Genomic DNA, 22628 nt, shown 5'->3' on the forward strand with positions numbered 1-22628 from the left:
ATGTTTTGTCTTTATTATAACATTTATATAAGACTTAAAGTCATTTTGATAGTAGGTTAATATAGACACTTACATCATGTGTTGTCTTCATTATAACACTTATATAAAACTTTTAAAGTCATTTTTGATAGTAGGCTAATATAGATACTTACATCATGTGTTGCCTTCATTATAACACTTATATAAGACTTTTAAAGGCATTTTTGATAGTAGGCTAATATAGCTATTAGACTCATGTGTTGTCTTCATTATAACAAGACTTTTAAAGTCTTTTTGATAGTAGGCTATTATAGCTAATATAGACACTTCATGTGTTGTCTTCATTATAACACTTATATAAGACGTTTTAAAATCATTTTGATAGTAGGCTAATATAGCTATTACAGACTCTTACATTATGTGTTGTCTTCATTATAACACGTATATAAGACTTTCAAAGTCATTTTGATAGTAGGCCAATATAGACACTTACATCATGTGTTGTCCTCATAACACTTATATGAGATTTTTAAAGTCATTTTGATAGTAGGCTAATATAGACACTTACATCATGTGTTGTCTTCATTATAACACTTATATAAGACTTTTAAAGTCATTTTTGATAGTAGGCTAATATAGACACTTACATCATGTGTTGTCTTCATTATAACATTTATGTAAGACTTTTAAAGTCATTTTTGATAGTAGGCTATCCATCCATCCATCCATTTTCTACCGCTTATTCCCTTTTGGGGTTGCGGGGGGCGCTGGCACCTATCTCAGCTTCAATCGGGCGGAAGGCGGGGTACACCCTGGACAAGTCGCCACCATAGTAGGCTAATATAGCTAATATAGACACTTTATGTTTTGTCTTTATTATAACATTTATATAAGACTTAAAGTCATTTTGATAGTAGGTTAATATAGACACTTACATCATGTGTTGTCTTCATTATAACACTTATATAAAACTTTTAAAGTCATTTTTGATAGTAGGCTAATATAGATACTTACATCATGTGTTGCCTTCATTATAACACTTATATAAGACTTTTAAAGGCATTTTTGATAGTAGGCTAATATAGCTATTAGACTCATGTGTTGTCTTCATTATAACAAGACTTTTAAAGTCTTTTTGATAGTAGGCTATTATAGCTAATATAGACACTTCATGTGTTGTCTTCATTATAACACTTATATAAGACATTTTAAAATCATTTTGATAGTAGGCTAATATAGCTATTACAGACTCTTACATCATGTGTTGTCTTCATTATAACACGTATATAAGACTTTCAAAGTAATTTTGATAGTAGGCCAATATAGACACTTACATCATGTGTTGTCCTCATAACACTTATATGAGATTTTTAAAGTCATTTTGATAGTAGGCTAATATAGCTAATATAGACACTTACATCATGTGTTGTCTTCATTATAACACTTATATAAGACTTTTAAAGGCATTTTTGATAGTAGCCTAATATAGCTATTATAGACTCATGTGTTGCCTTCATTATAACACTTATACAAGACTTTTAAAGTCATTTTTGATAGTAGGCTAATATAGACACTTACATCATGTTTTGTCTTCATTATAACATTTATGTAAGACTTTAAAGTCATTTTTGATAGTAGGCTAATATAGACACATAATGTGTTGCCTTTCATTATAACACTTATATAAGACTTTTAAAGGCATTTTTGATAGTAGGCTAATATAGCTAATATAGACACTTCATGTGTTGTCTTCATTATAACACAAGACTTTTAAAGTCATTTTGATAGTAGGCTATTATAGCTAATATAGACACTTCATGTGTTGTCTTCATTATAACACTTATATAAGACTTTTAAGGTCATTTTTGATAGTAGGCTAATATAGACACTTACATCATGTGTTGTCTTCATTATAACATTTATGTAAGACTTTTAAAGTCATTTTTGATAGTAGGCTATCCATCCATCCATCCATCCATTTTCTACCGCTTATTCCCTTTTGGGGTTGCGGGGGGCGCTGGCACCTATCTCAGCTTCAATCGGGCGGAAGGCGGGGTACACCCTGGACAAGTCGCCACCATAGTAGGCTAATATAGCTAATATAGACACTGTATGTTTTGTCTTTATTATAACACTTATATAAAACTTTTAAAGTCATTTTTGATAGTAGGCTAATATAGATACTTACATCATGGGTTGCCTTCATTATAACACTTATATGAGATTTTTAAAGTCATTTTGATAGTAGGCTAATATAGACACATCATGTGTTGTCTTCATTATAACACTTATATAAGACTTTCAAAGTCACTTTGATAGTAGGCCAATATAGACACTTACATCATGTGTTGTCTTCATTATAACACTTATATAAGACTTTTAAAGTCACTTTGATAGTAGGCTAATATAGACACTTACATCATGTGTTGTCTTCATTATAACTCTGAAGTAATTTTGATAGTAGGCTAATATAGACACATCATGTGTTGCCTTCATTATTACACTTATATAAGACTTTTAAAGTCATTTTGATAGTAGGCCAATATAGACACTTACATCACGTGTTGTCCTCATTATAACACTTATATAAGATTTTTAAAGTCACTTTGATAGTAGGCTAATATAGACACGTGTTGCCTTCATTAAAACTCAAAATAATTTTGATAGTAGGCCAATATAGACACTTACATCATGTGTTGTCTTCATTATAACACTTATATAAGACTTTTAAAGTCACTTTGATAGTAGGCTAATATAGACACATCATGTGTTGTCTTCATTATAACTCTTATATAAGATTTTTAAAGTCATTTTGATAGTAGGCTAATATAGACACATCATGTGTTGTCTTCATTAAAACTATTTTAAAGTAATTTTGATAGTAGGCTTATATAACTAATATAGACACTTACACCATGTGTTGTCTTCATAACAATTATATACAACTTTTAAAGTAATTTTGATAGTAGGCTAATATAGCTCATATAGACACTTACATCATGTGTTGTCTTAATTGTAAGACTTATTATATACGGCTTTTAATTTTTTTTGCGGCTCCAGACAGATTTTTGGGGGGTATTTTTGGTCCAATATGTCACTTTCAACACTTTAAGTTGCCGACTCCTGATACAAGGAAATGACCCGGGTGGACATGCTAACTGTGCACGCTCATGTCATACGTCATTGACCCCACCACCACCTCTGACCTCCCGAGCAGCGAGACGTCTCATCTTCACACGCGCTCTCGGGTCAGCTGGACTCTGGCAGCGTGGGAGTAAACACCATACATGTAGAGAAAGAGGAAGGAACCCACGCAAGACGACAAGTGTGTGTCATACACACACAAAACCTCAAAAAAGGAATAAAATAATGACCCAAAATCAATGTGAAGAAATATTAATCCATATAAGTAATTATTTCACATTAAATATTCCACTTTAAAAAAAAGGCAATAAAAAGTAAATTTTCTATGACACAAAAGGCCTAAAACAAAAAAGTAATAAAAACTTTTAACATTTTTATAATTTTATTTTGGATCTCTGAGAATTTTAGTGTGATTTGTTTTGTTTTTTAAATGTCATAGCTCAAAATATAATGAATCAAAATCAATGTTATGAATTATCGATCTATTCCAGGCTCCAATTACTTCACATCAAATATTCCACTTCAAAATATTTGCATATTTTGTGTGCTGGCCATTAAAAAAAACAACAACAAAAAATTAATTTTGTTTGACAAAAGGAGCAACAAACTAAAACTTTATAATTGGTGGATACATTTGAAGTTGATTTTTGTGTGCTAAAAAAATAAAATAAAATGAAAACTAATAATAAAATATACATATATATATATATGACGTATTTTTCAACATTTTGAGTGAAGCCCTTTAGGATCCCTGGGAATTGTGATTTTCTTTCCCAAAAAATGTCAAAGTGGAACATTTGATGTAAAGCAATTGGAACCTTAAATAGGTCAATAATTCATAACAACATTGATTTTGATTCATTGCCAATTTTTGAGCAATGACAGTTAAAAAAAAATGTTGAAAAATAAGTTATATATATATATATATATATATATGACTTACTTTTCAACCTTTTTTTTAACATTTTGATTCATTGCCAATTTTTGAGCATCGACCGTTAAAAAAAAAAGTTGAAAAATAATACATATATATATGACTTACTTTTCAAAAAATATATATATTTTACCATTTAGGACAGACTGGCATTGCTCAAAAATTGATTATGAATCAAAATCGATGTTATGAATTATTTACCTATACAATGCTCCACTTTCAAAATTTTGGGGAAAAATATAGCATATTTTGTGTTTTTGACACAAAAAACAACTACATTTCTCCTTACAGACATGGCAAAAAATTAAAACGTATAATCGACGGATATCTAAACTCCATGGAGACATTAAAAAAACAACGTATTTTTAACATTTTTATGGATATTTGAGGGAAGCCCTAATGGTTTAAAACAAATCTATGTATTGTATTGGTTTTGAAAATGAAAAATACTGGTGGAAAAACTATGGACAGCCCTGATCTAGAATAAGACTTTACAGAGATATATACGCCCCATCTCTTGCTGAGTGGGTGGGAAAGGGTTTGTTATGTTTTCTCATGGGAGTTTGGGGATCTTCCCTCATGTAACACCTAAGCAGATGACCTTTACTGAACACACACATTTGTGACCCTATTAACTAACATGGTCGCTGTGTGTGTGTGTGTGTGAGGTGTGAAGTTCTCACACTGCCCCCTGCAGCTTCACACTTCACACACACACACCTGTCTCATTCATGTTTAATCCTTAACCACGTCACTTATGTGAGGTGATGACTTATGTGAGGTGATGACGTCGCAACTGTGTTAAAGGCCTACTGAAATGAGATTTTCTTATCTAAACGGGGATAGCAGGTCCATTCTATGTGTCATACTTGATCATTTCGCGATATTGCCATATTTTTGCTGAAAGGATTTAGTAGAGAACATCCACGATAAAGTTTGCAACTTTTGGTCGCTAATAAAAAAGCCTTGCCTTTACCGGAAGTAGCAGACGATGACGTCACCGGTGTGAGGGCTCCTCATATCCTCACATTGTTTATAATATGAGCCTCCAGGATCAAGAGCTATTCAGACTGAGAAAGCGACAATTTCCCCATTAATTTGAGCGAGGATGAAAGATTTGTGGATGGCGATATTGATAGTGAAGGACTAGAAAAAAATAAATATTGATAGTTAAGGACTAGAAAAAATTGTTTAAAAAAGAAAAGGCGATTGCATTGGGAGCGATTCAGATGTTTTTAGACACATTTACTCGGATAATTCCGGGAAATCCCTTATCTTTCTATTGTGTTGCTAGTGTTTTAGTGAGTTAAATAGTACCTGATAGTCAGAGAGTGTGGTCAATGGGTGTGTTGACGCCAGTCTCTGAGGGAAGTCACGGCAGCTGCATGGACGGCGCGAGCTCCGCTGATCTCCGGTAAGAGGCGACTTTTTACCACAATTTTCTCACCGAAACCTGCCGGTTGACAAGTGGTCGGGAACCATGGTCGCTTGACCGCTCTGATCCACAATAAAGCTTCACCTGTGGGACTTTTTAAACAAGGAAACACTGTGTGTTTTTGTGGCTAAAGCTTCCCACCTCCATCTTTGTACTTTGACTTCTCCATTATTAATTGAACAAATTGCAAAAGATTCAGCAACACAGATGTCCAGAATACTGCGCGATGAAAAGAGACGACTTTTAGCTGCAAATGGTGCTGGCTAATATGTCCCCTCCAACTAATAACGTCAAAAACACGCCTCATCATTTAAAAATGTACAATTTAAAATTGTAATTTAGTAAACTAAACCGGCCGTCTTGGCATGTGTTGCAACGTTAATATTTCATCATTGATATATAAACTATCTGACTGCATGTTGGGTAGTAGTGGGCTTCAGTAGGCCTTTAAACACGGACAGTGGCGTAGGTCACGTGATGGCACGCATAGTTAGCAGTAGCTAATACACACCTACTCAGTGGCCTAGTGGTTAGAGCAGGGGTCGGGAACCTTTTTGGCTGAAAGAGCCATTAAAGCCAGATATTTCAAAATGTATTTCCTTGAGAGCCATATAGGGAGCGACTTGTCCAGGGTGTACGCCGCCTTCCGCTCGATTTTAGCTGAGATAGGCACCAAGCGCCTCCCACGACCCCAAAGGAAATAAGCAGTAGAAAATGGATGGATGGATGAATACAACTAAATGCGTGCATTTTTAAGTAAGACCAACATTTTTAGAGTTTAATAAGTCTCTTATTATTTTTAATAACATTGTTATTCCAAAGCTAACCAATAATAAATACTTCTTACCATTGATGCACTTCTTGAACAGGTGCGATAGAAAATGGATGGTTGGATTAAAATGCATGAGAAGGTTTTATATTTTTAACGTTATTTTTAACACTGATTACCAGCGGAATTATTAATTCCTTATCGTGTTAAGCAATGTCAGCTAATATTTATCTGAGAGCCAGATGCAGTCATCAAAAGAGCCACATCTCGCTCTAGAGCCAGAGGTTCCCTACCCCTGCGTTAGAGTGTCCGCCCTGAGATCGGTAGGTTGTGAGTTCAAATCCCGGCCGAGTCATACCAAAGACTATAAAAATGGGACCCATTACCTCCCTGCTTGGCACTCAGCATCAAGGGTTGGAATTGGGGGTTATGATTGGTTACGATTCCCGGGCGCGGCACCGCTGCTGCCCACTGCTCCCCTCACCTCCCAGGGGGTGATCAAGGGTGATGGGTCAAATGCAGAGAATAATTTCGCCACACCTAGAGTGTGTGTGACAATCATTGGTACTTTAACTCATTCTACCTGACCCCTCAGTAAACATGTTCCTGGGTCCACAAACAGCCTTCACTGACCTCTGACCCCTAACATTCTGACAACTGTCAGCCGTTGTTGAAGTCACTCCACAGCCAGGTCCTATCAGCTGGAAGATCTATTCATCCACTGCCACCTGCTGTTTAAACAGCATAACTGCAAGCAGGGGGGGGAAAAAATCTCTTATTGGAGAAACACAAACAATTAGACACTTTTAAATAAAAACTCATTTCATTTAATGTTGGGTGTTGGTTGACGAGTGACACACTCGGATCAAATAAAATAAAACTAATAAAAAAACACCAACCTGTGGTATAAAACACCTATGTACACTTAATAAACTCCCATCCCACAACCAGCCCAGTCCTGCTTCTCGTGTGATGCGTTCAAGTCAGCTGGGAAAATGACTTTGAAGAACAGTTTTGACGTAAGAGTAATCAGTGCAACATTAAGGAATGTTGGGAAGTCGCGGCCACGTGTGACTGGCACGCAAAACCGGTCTACAATCAATTTTACTCTCCTGAATGAAGTCATTTGGTATCAATCAAAAAGGTTCCTCATGAGGCGCTGATAAGACACTCATCATGTGGCAAACATCGAGAAGCATCATTATGCCTGCTAAAAAAAAAAAAAATATGTACTTAAAGCATTAAAAAAAAAAACAGTACTCGCCACATTAGCCAGCATTCTAATAAGCGTACAGTATCAGAAACATTAACCAGCATGCTAGTAAGCATACAGTATCAGCAAACATGTTTTGCAACTGGTGTAAATATTTAAAAACAGGTTAGCTCACATTCTAGTAAATAACTCATGTTAGCTATGCTAGCAAACATTTAGCATTAGCATTGCACACGACTACTAAATAAAACAGTATAGGAGCAGAGTTAATAAATCGGTATGGTAAAGCCCACACTGTCAACATGCTAACAAGATTAGCCATACAAATGCTACGATGCTAGATGATTGCACAACGATGAGAATCGGGCCAGAAACCTTTAAAGACATGTTTTTTTTTTTAAACCGCCTCCTTCCATTACTGTGAGCGCGCGCATTCAGCGTAACGCAGATTCCCGGCTTTCACGACTTAGATTGGAATGTAGTGTTGCACGGAGGCTTTTTATTTTTTTTTCCCTCCTTTTTGGTTCAGGACGACAAAAGGTGATTGTACGAGGCGACCGAGAGCAGGAAACGTGTCGTCAAATATTGCTCAAATGTGCCGTTGTGATTGCGCCATAGATGTAAAGATTACCCAAATATGCAGTCGTGATTGCGAAATCGATGAAAAGCCGAGAAGAGGGGCGGGGAAGTGTAAACCAACTGACGGATCGACAGCAAGAACAACATTAATGATAACAATAATAATAGTAATAATAGTAGTAGTAGTAGTAATAATAATAATAGTGATAATAGTAAGGCACCACCGTCACCTGAACACAGGCCAAAAAAGGCCAGAAAAGGCCGTCCCAAATAAGGGGCGTGGCCAAAGGAGTCCAGCAGACTAAAGCAGGATGGAGGAGGAGCTTAAGGCCGCGGGTATCATCAACAAGGGGTCAAAGGTCATAGGCAAAGTGGTCAGATGGCCGACTTGGAGAAGGACACTCTCAGGTGGTGGTGGTCTCCCAGGTCGTGGTTGTGGAACTGGATGAGGGACTCGATGGCCTGGTCTACCGAGGCCATCTGGATCAGCGCCATCTTGTGGTCCTTCCTGCGGGGGCGGAGGGGCGCAAATGGCAGCGTGTGTCTCGACTAAAACCAGGGCGGCTCGAGGGCAACTTACTGAAAGAACTTGAAGGCGTTGACCTTCGCCCCGCAGCTGGAGAAAAGCACCTTGAGGTCGTCTTCGAGCACGGAGGGTCTGCGGGCGCACGGAGAGAGCGCGGGGGGGTCAGAGGTTAGAGCGGCAGAGGCGGCGGACAGGAACTCACGGGATGTTGGAGAGGTGGAGCGTGGCGGAGGGCGGGAAGATGTTGGTGTAGTTTTTGGAGCCGGGCTTCTTGAAGCGGTGCAGAGGCGAGGAGCTGAAGTCTTTGGTCAGGCCCTGGTCCTCGTGGCCTTCACGCGGCAGCGCAACGCTGGCGTGCTTGGACGGCATGACGCGCAGGGGCTTCCCGTGCAGCCGCTGGCCGTTTAGGTGATACATGGCTGCCGGGAGTGGGAGGGGTTACGACACCCGGGTCGAGGCGTGATGAAGGCGGGGCCTTACCTAGCTCGGCCTGCGTGGCGTCGGCCATCTGAACCAGAGCGTTGTCCTTCTTGTTGAACAGGATCTTCACTCTCATCACGTCGCCGTAAACACCTGAGGACACGCCAAGCACACGCTCAACACGCAATTTCAATGAGACGGCCGCGAGATGCTGGCGGTGACGTACCGAAAAGGATAAACAGGCAGTGGGGCGTGACCATCTGGAAAGACAGCAGGGGGGGGACACGACGAGGAAAGGCGGCAGGGTTGCAGACGTTCCCGTGGCAACGCGAGAGAAACATATGAGGAGGGGGCGGCTCATGTGAACTGGACATCGCGTGTGTGTGCGCACTCACGTCGGCGTTGAGGTTGCTGACCAGCAGGACACAGTGTCCAGCAGGGCTCGGGGGGAATGCAAGCCTGGTGGTCCCCGGAAGAGACATGGACGCCAGCGTTCCTGGCATGGAGGGGACTGTCATCCCTGATAGGACAAGTCAAACATGTTACACGCTAGGGTTGTATACAGTACTTGTGAATCATATTCGGTACCATACCGCCTCTAAAAAAGTATCAACAATTACCTTTTCTTCTGCATCAAAATATATATTCATGTATTACATATAAGTTAAAGACCCAACGAAAGTCACACACACACACTGGGTGTGGTGGAATTTGTCCTCTGCATTTGACCCATACCCATGTTCACCCCCGAGGAGGTGAGGGGAGCAGTGAGCAGCAGCGTGCCGCGCTCGGGAATCATTTTGGTGATGTAACCCCCAATTCCAACCCTTGATGCTGAGTGCCAAGCAGGGAAGTAATGGGTGCCATTTTTTTGTAGTCTTTGGTATGACTCACAACCTCCAAGTCTCAGGGTGGACACTAACCACAAAGCCCCAGAGCTAGCCTGTTTTTTGCACACCACTGACAAGTGATGCACCGTATCGGTAACACTATGATTACGTCCTTATTTTTTAGTGTCACAAAATCTTTTTTCGTTTTAAAAATATTCATATTAAGTCTATAAACTCAGGAAATATGTCCCTGGACACATGAAGACTTTGAATATGACCAATGCATGATCCTGTAACTACTTGGTATCGGATTGATACCTAAATTTGTGGTAACATCCAAAACTACAGATGTCCGATATTATTGGCCGATAAATGCTTTAACATGTAATATCGGAAATTATCGGTATCGGTTTCAAAAAGTAAAATTGATGACTTTTTAAAACGCCGCTGTAGGAAGTGGCACACGGACATAGGGAGACGTACAGGGCGCCAATAAACCTTAAAGGCCCAATTACATAATATCTATGGCTTTTCTCTCACACACACACACACACACACACACACACACACACACACACACACACACACACACACACACACACACACACACACACACACACACGTGAATGCAACTCATACTTGGTCAACAGCCATACAGGTCACACTGTTAACACAGTTAAAAATATGCGCCACACAGTGAACCCACACCAAACAAGAATGACACAATTTTGGGAGAACATCCACACCGTAACACAACATAACAAATACCCAGAACCCCTTGCAGCACTAACTCTTCCGGGACGGTACAATATACACCTCCCACCCCACACCTTAACCTCCTCATGCTCTCTCAGAGTGAGCATGTCCCAAATTCTAAGCTGCTGTTTTGAGGCATGTTAAAAAAAAATAATGCACTTTGTGACTTCAATAATAAATATAGCAGTGTCATGTTGGCATTTTTTTCCATAACTTGAGTTGATTTATATTGGAAAAAACTTTGTTACATTGTTTGATGTATTCAGCGGGGTGTCACAACAAAATTAGCCAAAATAATGTGTTAATTCCACGACTTTATATATGGTTGGTATCGGAATCGGTAATTAAGAGTTGAATATCGGCAAAACAGCCATTATAGGACACCTCTATCCAAAACTAATATAAAGTATCAAACAGAAGAATAAGTGATTATTACATTTGAACAGAAGTGTAGATAGAACATGTTTAAACGGAAAATAAGCAGATATTAACAGTAAGTGAACAAGTAGATTAATACATTTTTACAGCTTGTTCTTTATAATGGTGACAAAATAATAGAATGGAAGACGACATTATAAGTTACTGCATACCTCAGCAGAATAATTACGAGCCTTTGTTTGTTTACTTACTAATAAAAGACAAGTTCACTATTTTATGTAAGGACAAAATTGCAATAAGAAACATATCTTTAATATGTTGTAAGACTTTTTTGCTAAAACAAAGCCAATGCCGCCATTTTTGTGGAGCCCTTTATCTAGAAAAGTATCGAAAAGCACCGAAAAGTATTTAAATACATTTTGGTACCGGTAGCAAAAAATTGGTATCAGGACAACACTATTACACATGGATCCACTGACAACATCGACCGTCTCTTATTTTGAAAGAAACAGGACACTGACCGGCAGGCTGGAGAGTGAAGGCGTGGGGGTAGTTATGGGGCGACGCCGAGTAGGGCGCGGCTGAGATGATCCCTGCTGGAGCTGCACACGGGCGACATGGATGTTAGTACCACACGCGTGTATCTATATCTACAGGTGTGTGTTGCTTACTGAAGGCGGCGGCCGCCATGGGGTTGTGCTCCATGATGCCCTGGTTGTCTCCGCTGGGGAGGTCCGGTCGGGTGAAGTCGCGGCTCTTCTCGTTGTTGAATTTGACGTTGAGGCTGCTCAGCTTGGAGAAGCTGATCTTCAGAGTGCAGCAGCCGTTGTAGATGTTCTGACCGTCCAGGGACTGGAAGGCAAGGCGGTTGCCATGACGAGGGGGGGGTTGGGGCGATACTACGTGCGGTGTTCCACCAGCGGCGGGGTTGGACCTACCACTTTAGCGTTGTACGCGTTAGATGCGTCAGGGTACTGCAGGAGAGCCTGAAACTGGCCATTCTTGGTAAAGATGATAATCCTGAGCACGGTGCCAAACTTGGAGAAGATCTGGGGACACAGTTGAACACCTCACATTAGGGTTGAATGGTATATCGTAGGGATGGGCGATATTTGTATATATTCGATATATCGCGGGTTTGTCTCTGGGCGATACAGAAAATGACTATATCCTGATATTCCAGTATATGTTCTCACACAGTTGTTTTTAGCTGCATGCGTTTCCCACTCTTTGTTGTCTCCCCTTCTCACAGAGATTTAAAGGGGAACCTTCTCACCAGATCTATGTAAGCGTCAATATATACCTTGATGTTGCAGAAAAAGGACCATATATTTTTTTAAGCGATTTCCGAACCCTAAATGGGTGAATTTTGGCGAATTAAATGCCTTTCTGTTCATCCCTCTCTGAGCGACGACGTCACATCGGTACTCAACGCCATTTTTCCCTACCACATCACACGCAGAGTCAAATCAGCTCTGTTATTTTACGTTTTTTCGACTGTTTTCCGATACCTTGGAGACATCATGCCTCGTTGGTGTGTTGTCGGAGGGTGTAACAACACGATCAGGGACGGATTCAAGTTGATTTACGTAGGATGTGCATCGATTAGCACGGCATGCTAATCGATGCCAACATGCTATTTAGGCTAGCTGTGTGTACATATTGCAGCATTATGCCTCATTTGTAGCTATATTTACAACCAGCCTTTCCCTCCACCCACATTTAATGCCAAACAAACACTTAGCAATCGACAGATTTAAGTTGCTCCAGTGTCAAGAGATGCGAAAGTCCCTCGTTTGGTTTTTACCGGCGATGCTACGACAGAGATGGCACAGAGATGACAAGAATGTCTGGATATCCTGCGACACTCAAAGCAGATGCATTCCCAACGATGAAGTCAACGAAATCACAAAGGTGAGTTTTGTTGATGTTGTTGACTTATGTGCTAATCAGACATATTTGGTTGCGGCATGACTGCCAGCTAATTGATGCTAACATGCTATTTAGGCTACCTGTATGTACATTTGAAACTATATTTACATCCAGCGTTTCCTTCCACCCACATTTAATGCGAAACAAACACTTACCAATCGACGGATTTAAGTTGATCCAGTGTCAATGCGAAAGCCCTGATCGGTTGGTCTGCAAATTTTACCGGCGATGCTAACACAGACATGCATGGCCGAATAGCGTCAATAGCTATTAGCTCAATAGCTTCAGTTTCTTCTTCAATTTCGTTTTCACTATCTGCCTCCATACTGCAACCATCTGTTTCAATACATGTGTAATCTGTTGAATCGCTTAAGCCGCTGAAATCTGAGTCTGAATCCGAGCTAATGTCGCTATATCTTGCTGTGCTATTCGCTGTTGTTTGTATTGGAATCGCTATGTGACGTCACAGGGAAATAGACAGTGGCGTAAGCAAATAGCGAAAATCAAGCAATTTAAAGCTTTTTTTAGGGATATTCCGGGACGGGTAAAATTTTGAAAAAAACTTTGAAAAATAAAATAAGCCACTGGGAACTGATTTTTATTGGTTTAAACCCTTCTGAAATTGTGATAATGTTACCCTTTAAAGCAAGCGCACCTTCTTACATACGTCACGTGTGCAACGTCACACGCTCCCGCGGAACAGACAAGTAGCGACATGGTAACGTTAGCTGTTATGCTAACGGTGAGGTGCAGGTGGTAATATGAGAGAGAGAAGGTGCGAATCTGGTAATAAATGAAGGAAGACTTAATTCCCAAGAAAAAAAGCACGGGGTCCGTCGTCTGGCGGTGGTTTGGCTTCAAGCGGGAATATGTTGAACAATTATGCGGCAAAAGCGTTGCTGGATAAAGTAGCAGCACTGCTAATGTAGCATCATTTGAAAAGTCACCTGCTAGAGAATGAGGAGTGCTTGAAACTCAGTATGTCAACATCTCTGTTCGGTGCCACATCAACAAAACTATTTCCAGATCAACGCCGTATAAAAAAAAATAGTAAACAGAAGGAGATAACGTCTGCAGGAACCCACCACATAGAGAAGGACATATACTATTTGATTTCCTATTATGCAGCTCATTTTCATTTGACACTTATTGAAATATCTTGTGTGACATCATGCACAAAAGTGCACTTTATTTGTTTTATAGACGTCCAAATCAGGGACTGTACCATGGGCTCGCTGCGCAGAGGTGTGGTACCATGTGCTACAAGTTCTTCAGGTTTTTTTACAGCCGTTCCCAAACTTGAAAGGGCCAGTTGGATTTACTGATGTTTGATTCGAGTCATTGATTGGCAACACTAAATTGGCCCTAGTGTGTGAATGTGAGTGTGAATGTTGTCTGTCTATCTGTGTTGGCCCTGTGATGAGGTGGCGACTTGTCCAGGGTGTGCGTCGCTTTCCGCCCGACTGTAGCTGAGATAGGCACCAGCGCCCCCCGCGACCCCAAAGGGAATAAGCGGTAGAAAATGGATGGATGGAAACTATTGTAGTGGCCTTCTGTCCAAAAAGTGCACTTTGATTTAGTGTTGTTTTGATATGTCATCTTAGTGAAAAAATAAAATCCATTGCATCTCTACCCTCCTTCAAAACCGCACTAAAAGAACACCTCCAGGCAACTACAACCCTAGACTAACAACCTCCCCCCACCACAACCCACCTCCCCGGATTGTAAATAATCAAATGTATATACTCGTTCTTACGCTTTATGAGCTCACTATGTTCACTGCTCGCTGTACATATCCTATGAAGTCAGACCTACACTGTTTCAATGTCCATTTCTCAGATATTATTGTTGATGACTGAAGTGCTGATATCAACCAAAGCTAACCCCCCCGCCCCAACCAGCTCCACATCCCACCCCCCAGTTTGTAAATATTATAAATAATTCAATGTATATACTCTGATTATTAACTTGTGTGATGACTGTATTATGCTGATAGTATATATTTGTACCATTAATTGATTAGTGTGGACCCCGACTTAAACAAGTTGAAAAACTTATTGGGGTGTTACCATTTAGTGGTCAATTGTACGGAATATGTACTGTACTATGCAATCTACCAATAAAAGTCTCAATCAATCAATCACGCACAAAAGTGCACTAAAGGCTTGTTTCAAAAGGTCTCTGACAATATTAAAATGACATGAATGTTTGTGCCACTGCTTAATAAATACAGTTTTGGTCAATTGACTTAGTTGTGATTTCCCTCTCTGCATGAAAGTTTAAAGGCCTACTGAAACCCACTACTACCGACCACGCAGTCTGATAGTTTATATATCAATGATGAAATATTAACATTGCAACACATGCCAATACGGCCGGTTTAGTTTACTAAATTACAATTATAAATTTTCCGCGGAGTTTCTTGTTGAAAACGTCGCGGAATGATGACGCGTGCGCGTGACGTCACGAGTTGCAGGGGACATATTAGCGCAGCACCATTTGCGGCTAAAAGTCGTCTCTTTTCATGGCGCAATTACACAGTATTCTGGACATCTGTGTTGCTGAATCTTTTGCAATTTGTTCAATTAATAATGGAGAAGTCAAAGTAGAAAGATGGAGGTGGGAAGCTTTAGCCTTTAGTCACACAAACAAGGTGTTTCCTTGTTTAAAATTCCCGGAGGTGAAGCTTTACTATGGATCAGAGCGGTCAAGCGAACATGGTTCCCGACCATTGGTCAACCGGCAGGTTTCGGTGAGAAAATTGTGGTACAAAGTTGTCTCTTACCGGCTGAGCTTGCGCCGTCCATGCAGCTGCCGTCGACTTCCATCAGAGACTGGCGTCAAGACACCCGTGGACAAACCCCTCCGACTATCAGGTACTATTTAATCTCACTAAAACACTAGCAACACAATAGAAAGATAAGGGATTTCCCAGAATTATCCTAGTAAATGTGTCTAAAAACATCTGAATCCGTCCCAATGCAATCTCCTTTTTTTTTTTTTTCTAGTCCTTTGCTATCAATATAATCATCCACGAATCTTTCATCCTCGCTCACATTAATTGGGAAATTGTCGTTTTCTCGGTCCGAATAGCTCTTGCTGCTGGAGGCTCACATTAAAAACAATGTGAATATGTGAGGAGCCCTCACCCTTGCGACGTCATCGTCCGCGACTTCCGGTAAATGAAAGGCTTTTTTATTAGCGACTAAAAGATGCGAACTTTATCGTCGATGTCCTCTACTAAATCCTTTCAGCAAAAATATGGCAATATCGCGAAATGATCAAGTATGACACATAGAATGGATCTGCTATCCCCGTTTGAATAAGAACATCTAATTTCAGTAGGCCTTTAAAATAAGCATATATTAATGAAGTATGAAGTAGAATGTTTTAATGTAGACGCATAGAATCATCACACTGTGAAATGAAGTGAATTATATTTATATAGTGCTTTTCTCAAGTGACTCAAAGAGCTTTACATAGTGACACCCAATATCTAAGTTACATTTAAACCAGTGTGGGTGGCACTGGGAGCAGGTGTGTAAAGTGTATTGCCCAAGGACACAACGACAGTAACTAGGATGGCACAAGTGGGAATCGAACCTGCAACCCACAAGTTGCTGGCACGCCCACTCTACCAACCGAGCTATGCCGCCCCACTGCTGTGATTATATGCATCAAGTATTCATTCAAGGCTAAGGCAAAATATCGAAATATATACCATGTATCGTGACATGGCCTAAAAATATCGAGACATTAATTAAAAGCCGTATCGCCCAGCCCTACACGGACACAAGCTAAGCTAGCTGCTACGCACCTGACAAAGGGCGTCAAGACTGACAGGATACAGCAGGTTCTCCACCACCACACGCAGCACGGCACTAGGTTGCACTCCAGACAGGTCCACAATGGATGTGCTGAGGGCTCGAAAAGCCGCCTGAGCCCTCTGAAGTGGGGAGAACAAGAGGAAGATTTTCTTTGAGTGCGTGTCAACGGCAGCCAAAAAAGCAAACAGCTGTGTTACCACCTGGTTCGGGGAGTGGTCCGTCTTCAGTTCCTTGTGGTTGGAGAACTGGACGTAGACAGGATGGTTCCTGATGAAAGGCAGCATTGACGAGTAGTAGGTCACCATATGATCTGCTGCTTCCACTGAGTGCATCTCTAAAAAAGCCTGAAATAACGACACGAGGACAAGTCAAAATATTTTCACCGTGTACACCAGCGGTGTCAAACTCAAATACAGAGTGGGCCAAAATTTTAAAAAGAACAAAGCCGCGGGCCAAGGTTGAACAAATTAACCTTTTAATAAGGACCCAAACAAGTTCTGCATTAAATATTGAACAAGCAAGGCTTATATAACTTTAGTGACATGCAAAATCCAGTTTCAAATAATAATAATAATAATTAAAAGAATATCAATGGCATATCAAATAAAATTTTAATAAACATTTTATGTCTTTTTTTCTATTTGCAATCTCCCGAGGTAAATATCAAATTTTTTCCAAAGGCTAATAATAAATTTGAAAATAAAATAACAATAATGAATGAACCAAACATTAAAGCCTTGAAGTAGCAAGAGAAAATGCATGAATAAAACGTAAATTATTGGTCAGTTTGCTGGAAGTTTCCCGGAAGAGTTAGTGCTGCAAGGGTTTCTGGGTATTTGTTCTGTTGTGTTACGGTGCAGATGTTCACCCGAAATGTGTTTGTCATTCTTGTTTGGTGTGGGTTCACAGCGTGGCGCATATTTGTAACAGTGCTAAAGTTGTTTATACGGCCACCCTCAGTGTGACCTGTATGGCTGTTGACCAAGTATGCCTTGCATTCACTTGTGCATGTGTGTGTGTGCAAAAGCCACAAATATTATGTGACACGCTGTTAGTATGGAGGAAAAGCGGACGTGACGACAGGTTGTAGAGTGCCTAAATGCACGCCCCCAATATAGTTGTCCAGGTGGAAATCAGTAGAAATTCGGGAGAATGGTTGCCCTGGGAGATTTTCAGGAGGAGCACTGAACTTCGGGAGTCTATCGGAAAAATTAGGAGGGTTGGCAAGTATGAGTATTAGCGGTGAATGTGGTGTTATAGCGGCACCGACGCTGTATAACACCGGCGGGCCAGATCTAATGCTAAATTGATATTGCCTCAAGGGCCAAATTAAATTACACGGCGGGCCAGAGTTTGACACCCATGGTGTACACGGTTGATCTCGACGGGCTAGTTCGAGGACACATATGGATGCAAGTGATCTTAAATTCTATCTTTGCCAGTGATTCTCATAGTGGAGCGGGCCCCCATTGGGAGGCCTGAGAGTCAAAGGACTTTCAATATTAGCGTTTTTTTTTTCCATTCTTGAACGATACTTCCGCCTTCCAGCTTGAATTAATCAACAGGCGTAACCAGGATACAGTATATGACCAAACATATTGCTTGTTCCAAAATATGCTTGGATACATGAAATACAGTTATCCTCTAAAGCAGTGGTTCTCAACCTTTTTTCAATGATGTACCCCTTGTGAATTTTTTTAAATTCAAGTACCCCTTAATCAGAGCAAAGCCTTTTTGGTTGAAAAAAAGAGATGAAGTAAAATACAGCGCTATGTCATCAGTTTCTGATTTATTAAATCGTATATCAGAGCAAAACATTGCTCATTTGTAGTGGTCTTTCTTGAACTATTTGGAAAAAAAGATATAAAAATAAAAAACTTGTTGAAAAATAAACAAGTGATTCAATTATAAATAAAGATTTCTACACATAGAAGTAATCATTAACATAAAGTGCCCTCTTTGGGGATTGTAATAGAGATCCATCTGGATTCATGAACTTAATTCTAAACATTTCTTCACAAAAAAAGAAATCTTTAACATCAATATTTATGGAACATGTCCACAAGAAATCTAGCGGTCAACAATGAATATTGCATTGTTGCATTTCTTTTAACAGTTTATGAACTTGCATTCATATTTTGTTGAAGTATTATTCAATAAATATATTTATGAAGGATTTTTGAATTGCTCATTTTTTAAAAATCTCACGTACCCCTTAGCATACCTTCAAGTACCTCCAGGGGTACGTGTACCCCGATTTGAGAAACACTGCTCTAAAGCAGGTGTGGCTAAATTTAGAGAGAAAAAAAAAAAGTGTCTGGGGGCCGGTATATCTATTTTTAGGAACAATAAAACAATCCCTCACAATAATGTCTGATTGAATGCTAAAAACTTTGACAGACCGCCTTAAAAAAGGGAATGGTATTTTCCTGAATGAGACCCCCAGAAAGTGCACAAAAATAAAGAAAGTGGGATTTACAATATTGACTATGAACGATGACACACTGAATATTGACAACATATGAACGTCACATCCCCTCTTAACTGTCCATCCATCTTCTTCCGCTTATCCGAGGTCGGGTCGCGGGGGCAACAGCCTAAGCAGGGAAACCCAGACTTCCCTCTCCCCAGCCACTTCGTCTAGCTCTTCCCGGGGGATCCCGAGGCGTTCCCAGGCCAGCCGGGAGACATAGTCTTCCCAACGTGTCCTGGGTCTCCCCCGTGGCCTCCTACCCTAGGGAGGCGTTCGGGTGGCATCCTGACCAGATGCCCGAACCACCTCATCTGGCTCCTCTCGATGTGAAGGAGCAGCGGCTTTACTTTGAGTTCCTCCCGGATGACAGAGCTTCTCACCTTATCTCTAAGGGAGAGCCCAGCCACACGGCGGAGGAAACTCATTTCGGCCGCTTGTACCCGTGATCTTATCCTTTCGGTCATGACCCAAAGCTCATGATCATAGGTGAGGATGGGAACGTAGATCGACCGGTAAATTGAGAGCTTTGCATTCCGGCTCAGCTCCTTCTTCACCACAACGGATCGGTACAACGTCCGCATTACTGAAGACGCCGCACCGATCCGCCTGTCGATCTCACGATCCACTCTTCCCCCACTCGTGAACAAGACTCCTGGGTACTTGAAATCTTCCACTTGGGGCAGGGTTTCCCCCCCAACCCGGAGGTGGCATTCCACCCTTTTCCGGGCGAGAATTAACTAAACTTTTATCTTAATTATCTTAACTGAATTATTTTAAATCAAGAAAACGCAACAAAAATACAAACGCAGTGAAATATGAACGCGAAGGGTTAAAAAAAAGAATCCCACCTACAATTTGATATATCACTGAGCTTTAGAAATTTATTGTAAAAATCTCCCAGACACCCCCATTTCAGGCAGGTCGCAATGAAACATTCTGTGGAAACGCTCCCCACCCAAACTGCTCGGTGCCTCGCCTGAGCTGCAGTGACTTAGATTACCACGGTAACTAATTAGATTACCATAGTAACTAGTATATCGTGCAAAAGCGCAGATTCCATCCATTGAAACACTTTGTATAGTTCAAGACTTACGGTAACTTGAAAACATCACTGCACATCATAATGGCAGCTAGTTTCCATCTTAAGATCTAAAAAAAAATTGGGGGGAATGTCCGGCGGCCAATATTGAAAAGTTTAAGTGGCCGCATGCAGCCCCCTGACCCTTAAATTTCCCTTGTTTGCTCTAAAGTTATATCAGGGTTTCCCATACATGTATTTAATTGTGGCACACCACCTCCTCCAAAATAAGTTGCTTAGAGTGAGTTTGAATGTTGTCTATCGGTGTTGGCCCTGTGATGTGGTGGCGACTTGTCCAGGGTGTACCCCGCCTTCTGCCCGAATGCAGCTGAGATAGGCTCCAGTGAGCCCCCGCCTACCCAAAAGGGACAAGCGGTAGAAAAATGGATGGACTTTTAACCTTAAAACATTACATTTTTTTTACATGAAAACACATTTAAGTAATATATTCTATGAATTCATATACTGTACATAGTCTATTATTTACTTGCCATCACCCATGTTAAGTTCAACATCTAAAATATAAAAACGTTCCTAGGCTTTATTTAAAAAAAAAAAATCTAAAACGCCTGTCAGGACCACTGCAGCAGGTAGCGCACCTAAACGGGAGTTGACACTGGACAAAAAACAAGGAGTGAAAATAGAAGAAAAAAGTATTTAAAGTTCAATATGCATGTTAGGTTAAATGGAGACTGTAGATTGTTATAAATAAGTCGCAACAATGAAAATGTGTGGGTTTTTTTTATGTTTTTTATGTGTAAGTAAATGAAAGTGATAATGTATGAATGGATGTACATAGTGTAATATATTTGGGAGGGTTGTAATCTTTTAATGGCTTTCAATAGGCTCGCCCCAGCTTACATCAAAGATCTCCTGGACCAACCTACCAGCTCCAGGCTCGGTCGCTGCCTTAGATCTGACATCCAGATGGCCCTGAAGGTCCCAAGGTCAAACCCTGTGACAAAGGGAGACCGTGCTTTCTCAGTGATGGCACCGAGGCTATGGAATAAGCTCCCTCTGAATATAAAGTCCGCCACCACTCTGGACTCTTTTAGAGCACAGCTTAAAAGTCACCTCTTTACCGCTGATGGCTTTGGATTCATGTGTTCATTGTGAGTCTTAAAGTTTATTTTAGATTCCTTTGTGTGTGTCTCAGTCTCTTTATTTTTGTTTCTCTACTTGGGCTGATGTAACAGTTGGTTGGGGGGGCGCATTAATAAATGAAAATAACATAAGTAAAGAAGCGGACATCAGCGTGGATCGACGTATGCTTTATTTTTAAACTCACATGTCACTGTGTCAATTCCGGTCTTTCAAAAATTGCTATTTCTTCAGCAGCAAAATATATATTCATATGTTTCATGTAGCCTATTATTTGCGCACTACTGACAGTGATGCACCGAAATTTTGGCAGGCTTAAATGGAAAACGAAACCGGGTGTTCTGATTAAATTTCAGCTGGCGACTGCGTCTTTTCAGCACACACAAATGCTCGCCCAAAGCTGATGAAAAAATTAGATTCAGGTCACATCGCATTGTGTTTAGACTGAAGTCACATTTGAAAATATCCGATTCAGCTCTACCTCCTGATGTAGCCTGAAACTGATGCCAAAAGATCAGTTTTGAAGCACGTTGGAGCATTAAAAAAAAAAATCAGATGTTTCACGTTCCCTAAGATCTTAATCCATCCATCCCACTGTACCTTTATTTTTAAACTGTCCACCGTGGGCGCCCGAACTTTCAGCCACTCTGCCCTTCATCTTTGCAACTCATAACTTAAGACTCAATATCCTTCTTCAAATCAAGACTCAAAACACACCTATTCCTAACTGCTTATTCATTGTAAATCCGATCATTGTTGTTTTTATCCAATTGATTTTATTGTTTTGTATGGTGTCCTTGAGTTTCCAGAAAGGCGCCTTATAAGTAAAACGTATTATTATTTATTATTACTTGAGGGCAACAAAATCTCATTTGGTGTGCAGTGTAAACGGGGCCAATGCAGGCATGAAAAACATTAATGTCAGTGTTTCCCCCAGAAAATTTGTTAGTTAAGGGGGTGACTCTCCGGGGACAGGGGACCGGGGAAGGGGGTGGGTGGGTGTAAGGTTCGGTGTGTCTCCACCTCGTCGCTACTACCACAGGCTGGGAGCAATAGTCTACAGACTGTGGTGACGTAGGCCGGATTCGTCGCGTGAAGAAGCCTACAACTTTTGGTTGCGTTTTCCGCTCAATTTGCTGAATGGCAATATACCATATGTATCTCGATATTTTTTCCGTAAAAACAAAACAGTCCTAGTTACCTGAGATACTAAAATAATGACTTACAAAGTCAAATTAATGACTTATTGTAAGT

General features: G+C 40.5%; 1 protein-coding gene across 5 annotated transcripts in view; it reads right to left on the reverse strand.

The window, feature by feature from the left end:
- Positions 1 to 7065: 7065 nt before the first annotated feature.
- ptbp1b (polypyrimidine tract binding protein 1b) overlaps positions 7066 to 22628 on the reverse strand; it is a 35090-nt gene continuing 19527 nt past the window's right edge. For 4 of the 5 annotated variants that reach the window (XM_061888142.1, XM_061888143.1, XM_061888141.1 and 1 more), the window contains 10 exons: positions 16713 to 17066; positions 11902 to 12012; positions 11635 to 11815; positions 11485 to 11565; positions 9395 to 9519; positions 9226 to 9259; positions 9060 to 9152; positions 8782 to 8998; positions 8634 to 8711; positions 7066 to 8561 (listed from right to left, as the gene is read on the reverse strand). In XM_061888142.1, coding sequence (XP_061744126.1) covers positions 8429 to 8561; positions 8634 to 8711; positions 8782 to 8998; positions 9060 to 9152; positions 9226 to 9259; positions 9395 to 9519; positions 11485 to 11565; positions 11635 to 11815; positions 11902 to 12012; positions 16713 to 17066 — 1407 coding nt within the window. In that variant the 3' untranslated portion in view covers positions 7066 to 8428. The remainder of the gene's footprint in view (positions 8562 to 8633; positions 8712 to 8781; positions 8999 to 9059; positions 9153 to 9225; positions 9260 to 9394; positions 9520 to 11484; positions 11566 to 11634; positions 11816 to 11901; positions 12013 to 16712; positions 17067 to 22628) is intronic. The other variant, XM_061888145.1, reaches the window with a different exon arrangement.

This window comes from Nerophis ophidion, linkage group LG26 (genome assembly GCF_033978795.1).
Source record: "Nerophis ophidion isolate RoL-2023_Sa linkage group LG26, RoL_Noph_v1.0, whole genome shotgun sequence".
Taxonomy (NCBI): domain Eukaryota; kingdom Metazoa; phylum Chordata; class Actinopteri; order Syngnathiformes; family Syngnathidae; genus Nerophis; species Nerophis ophidion.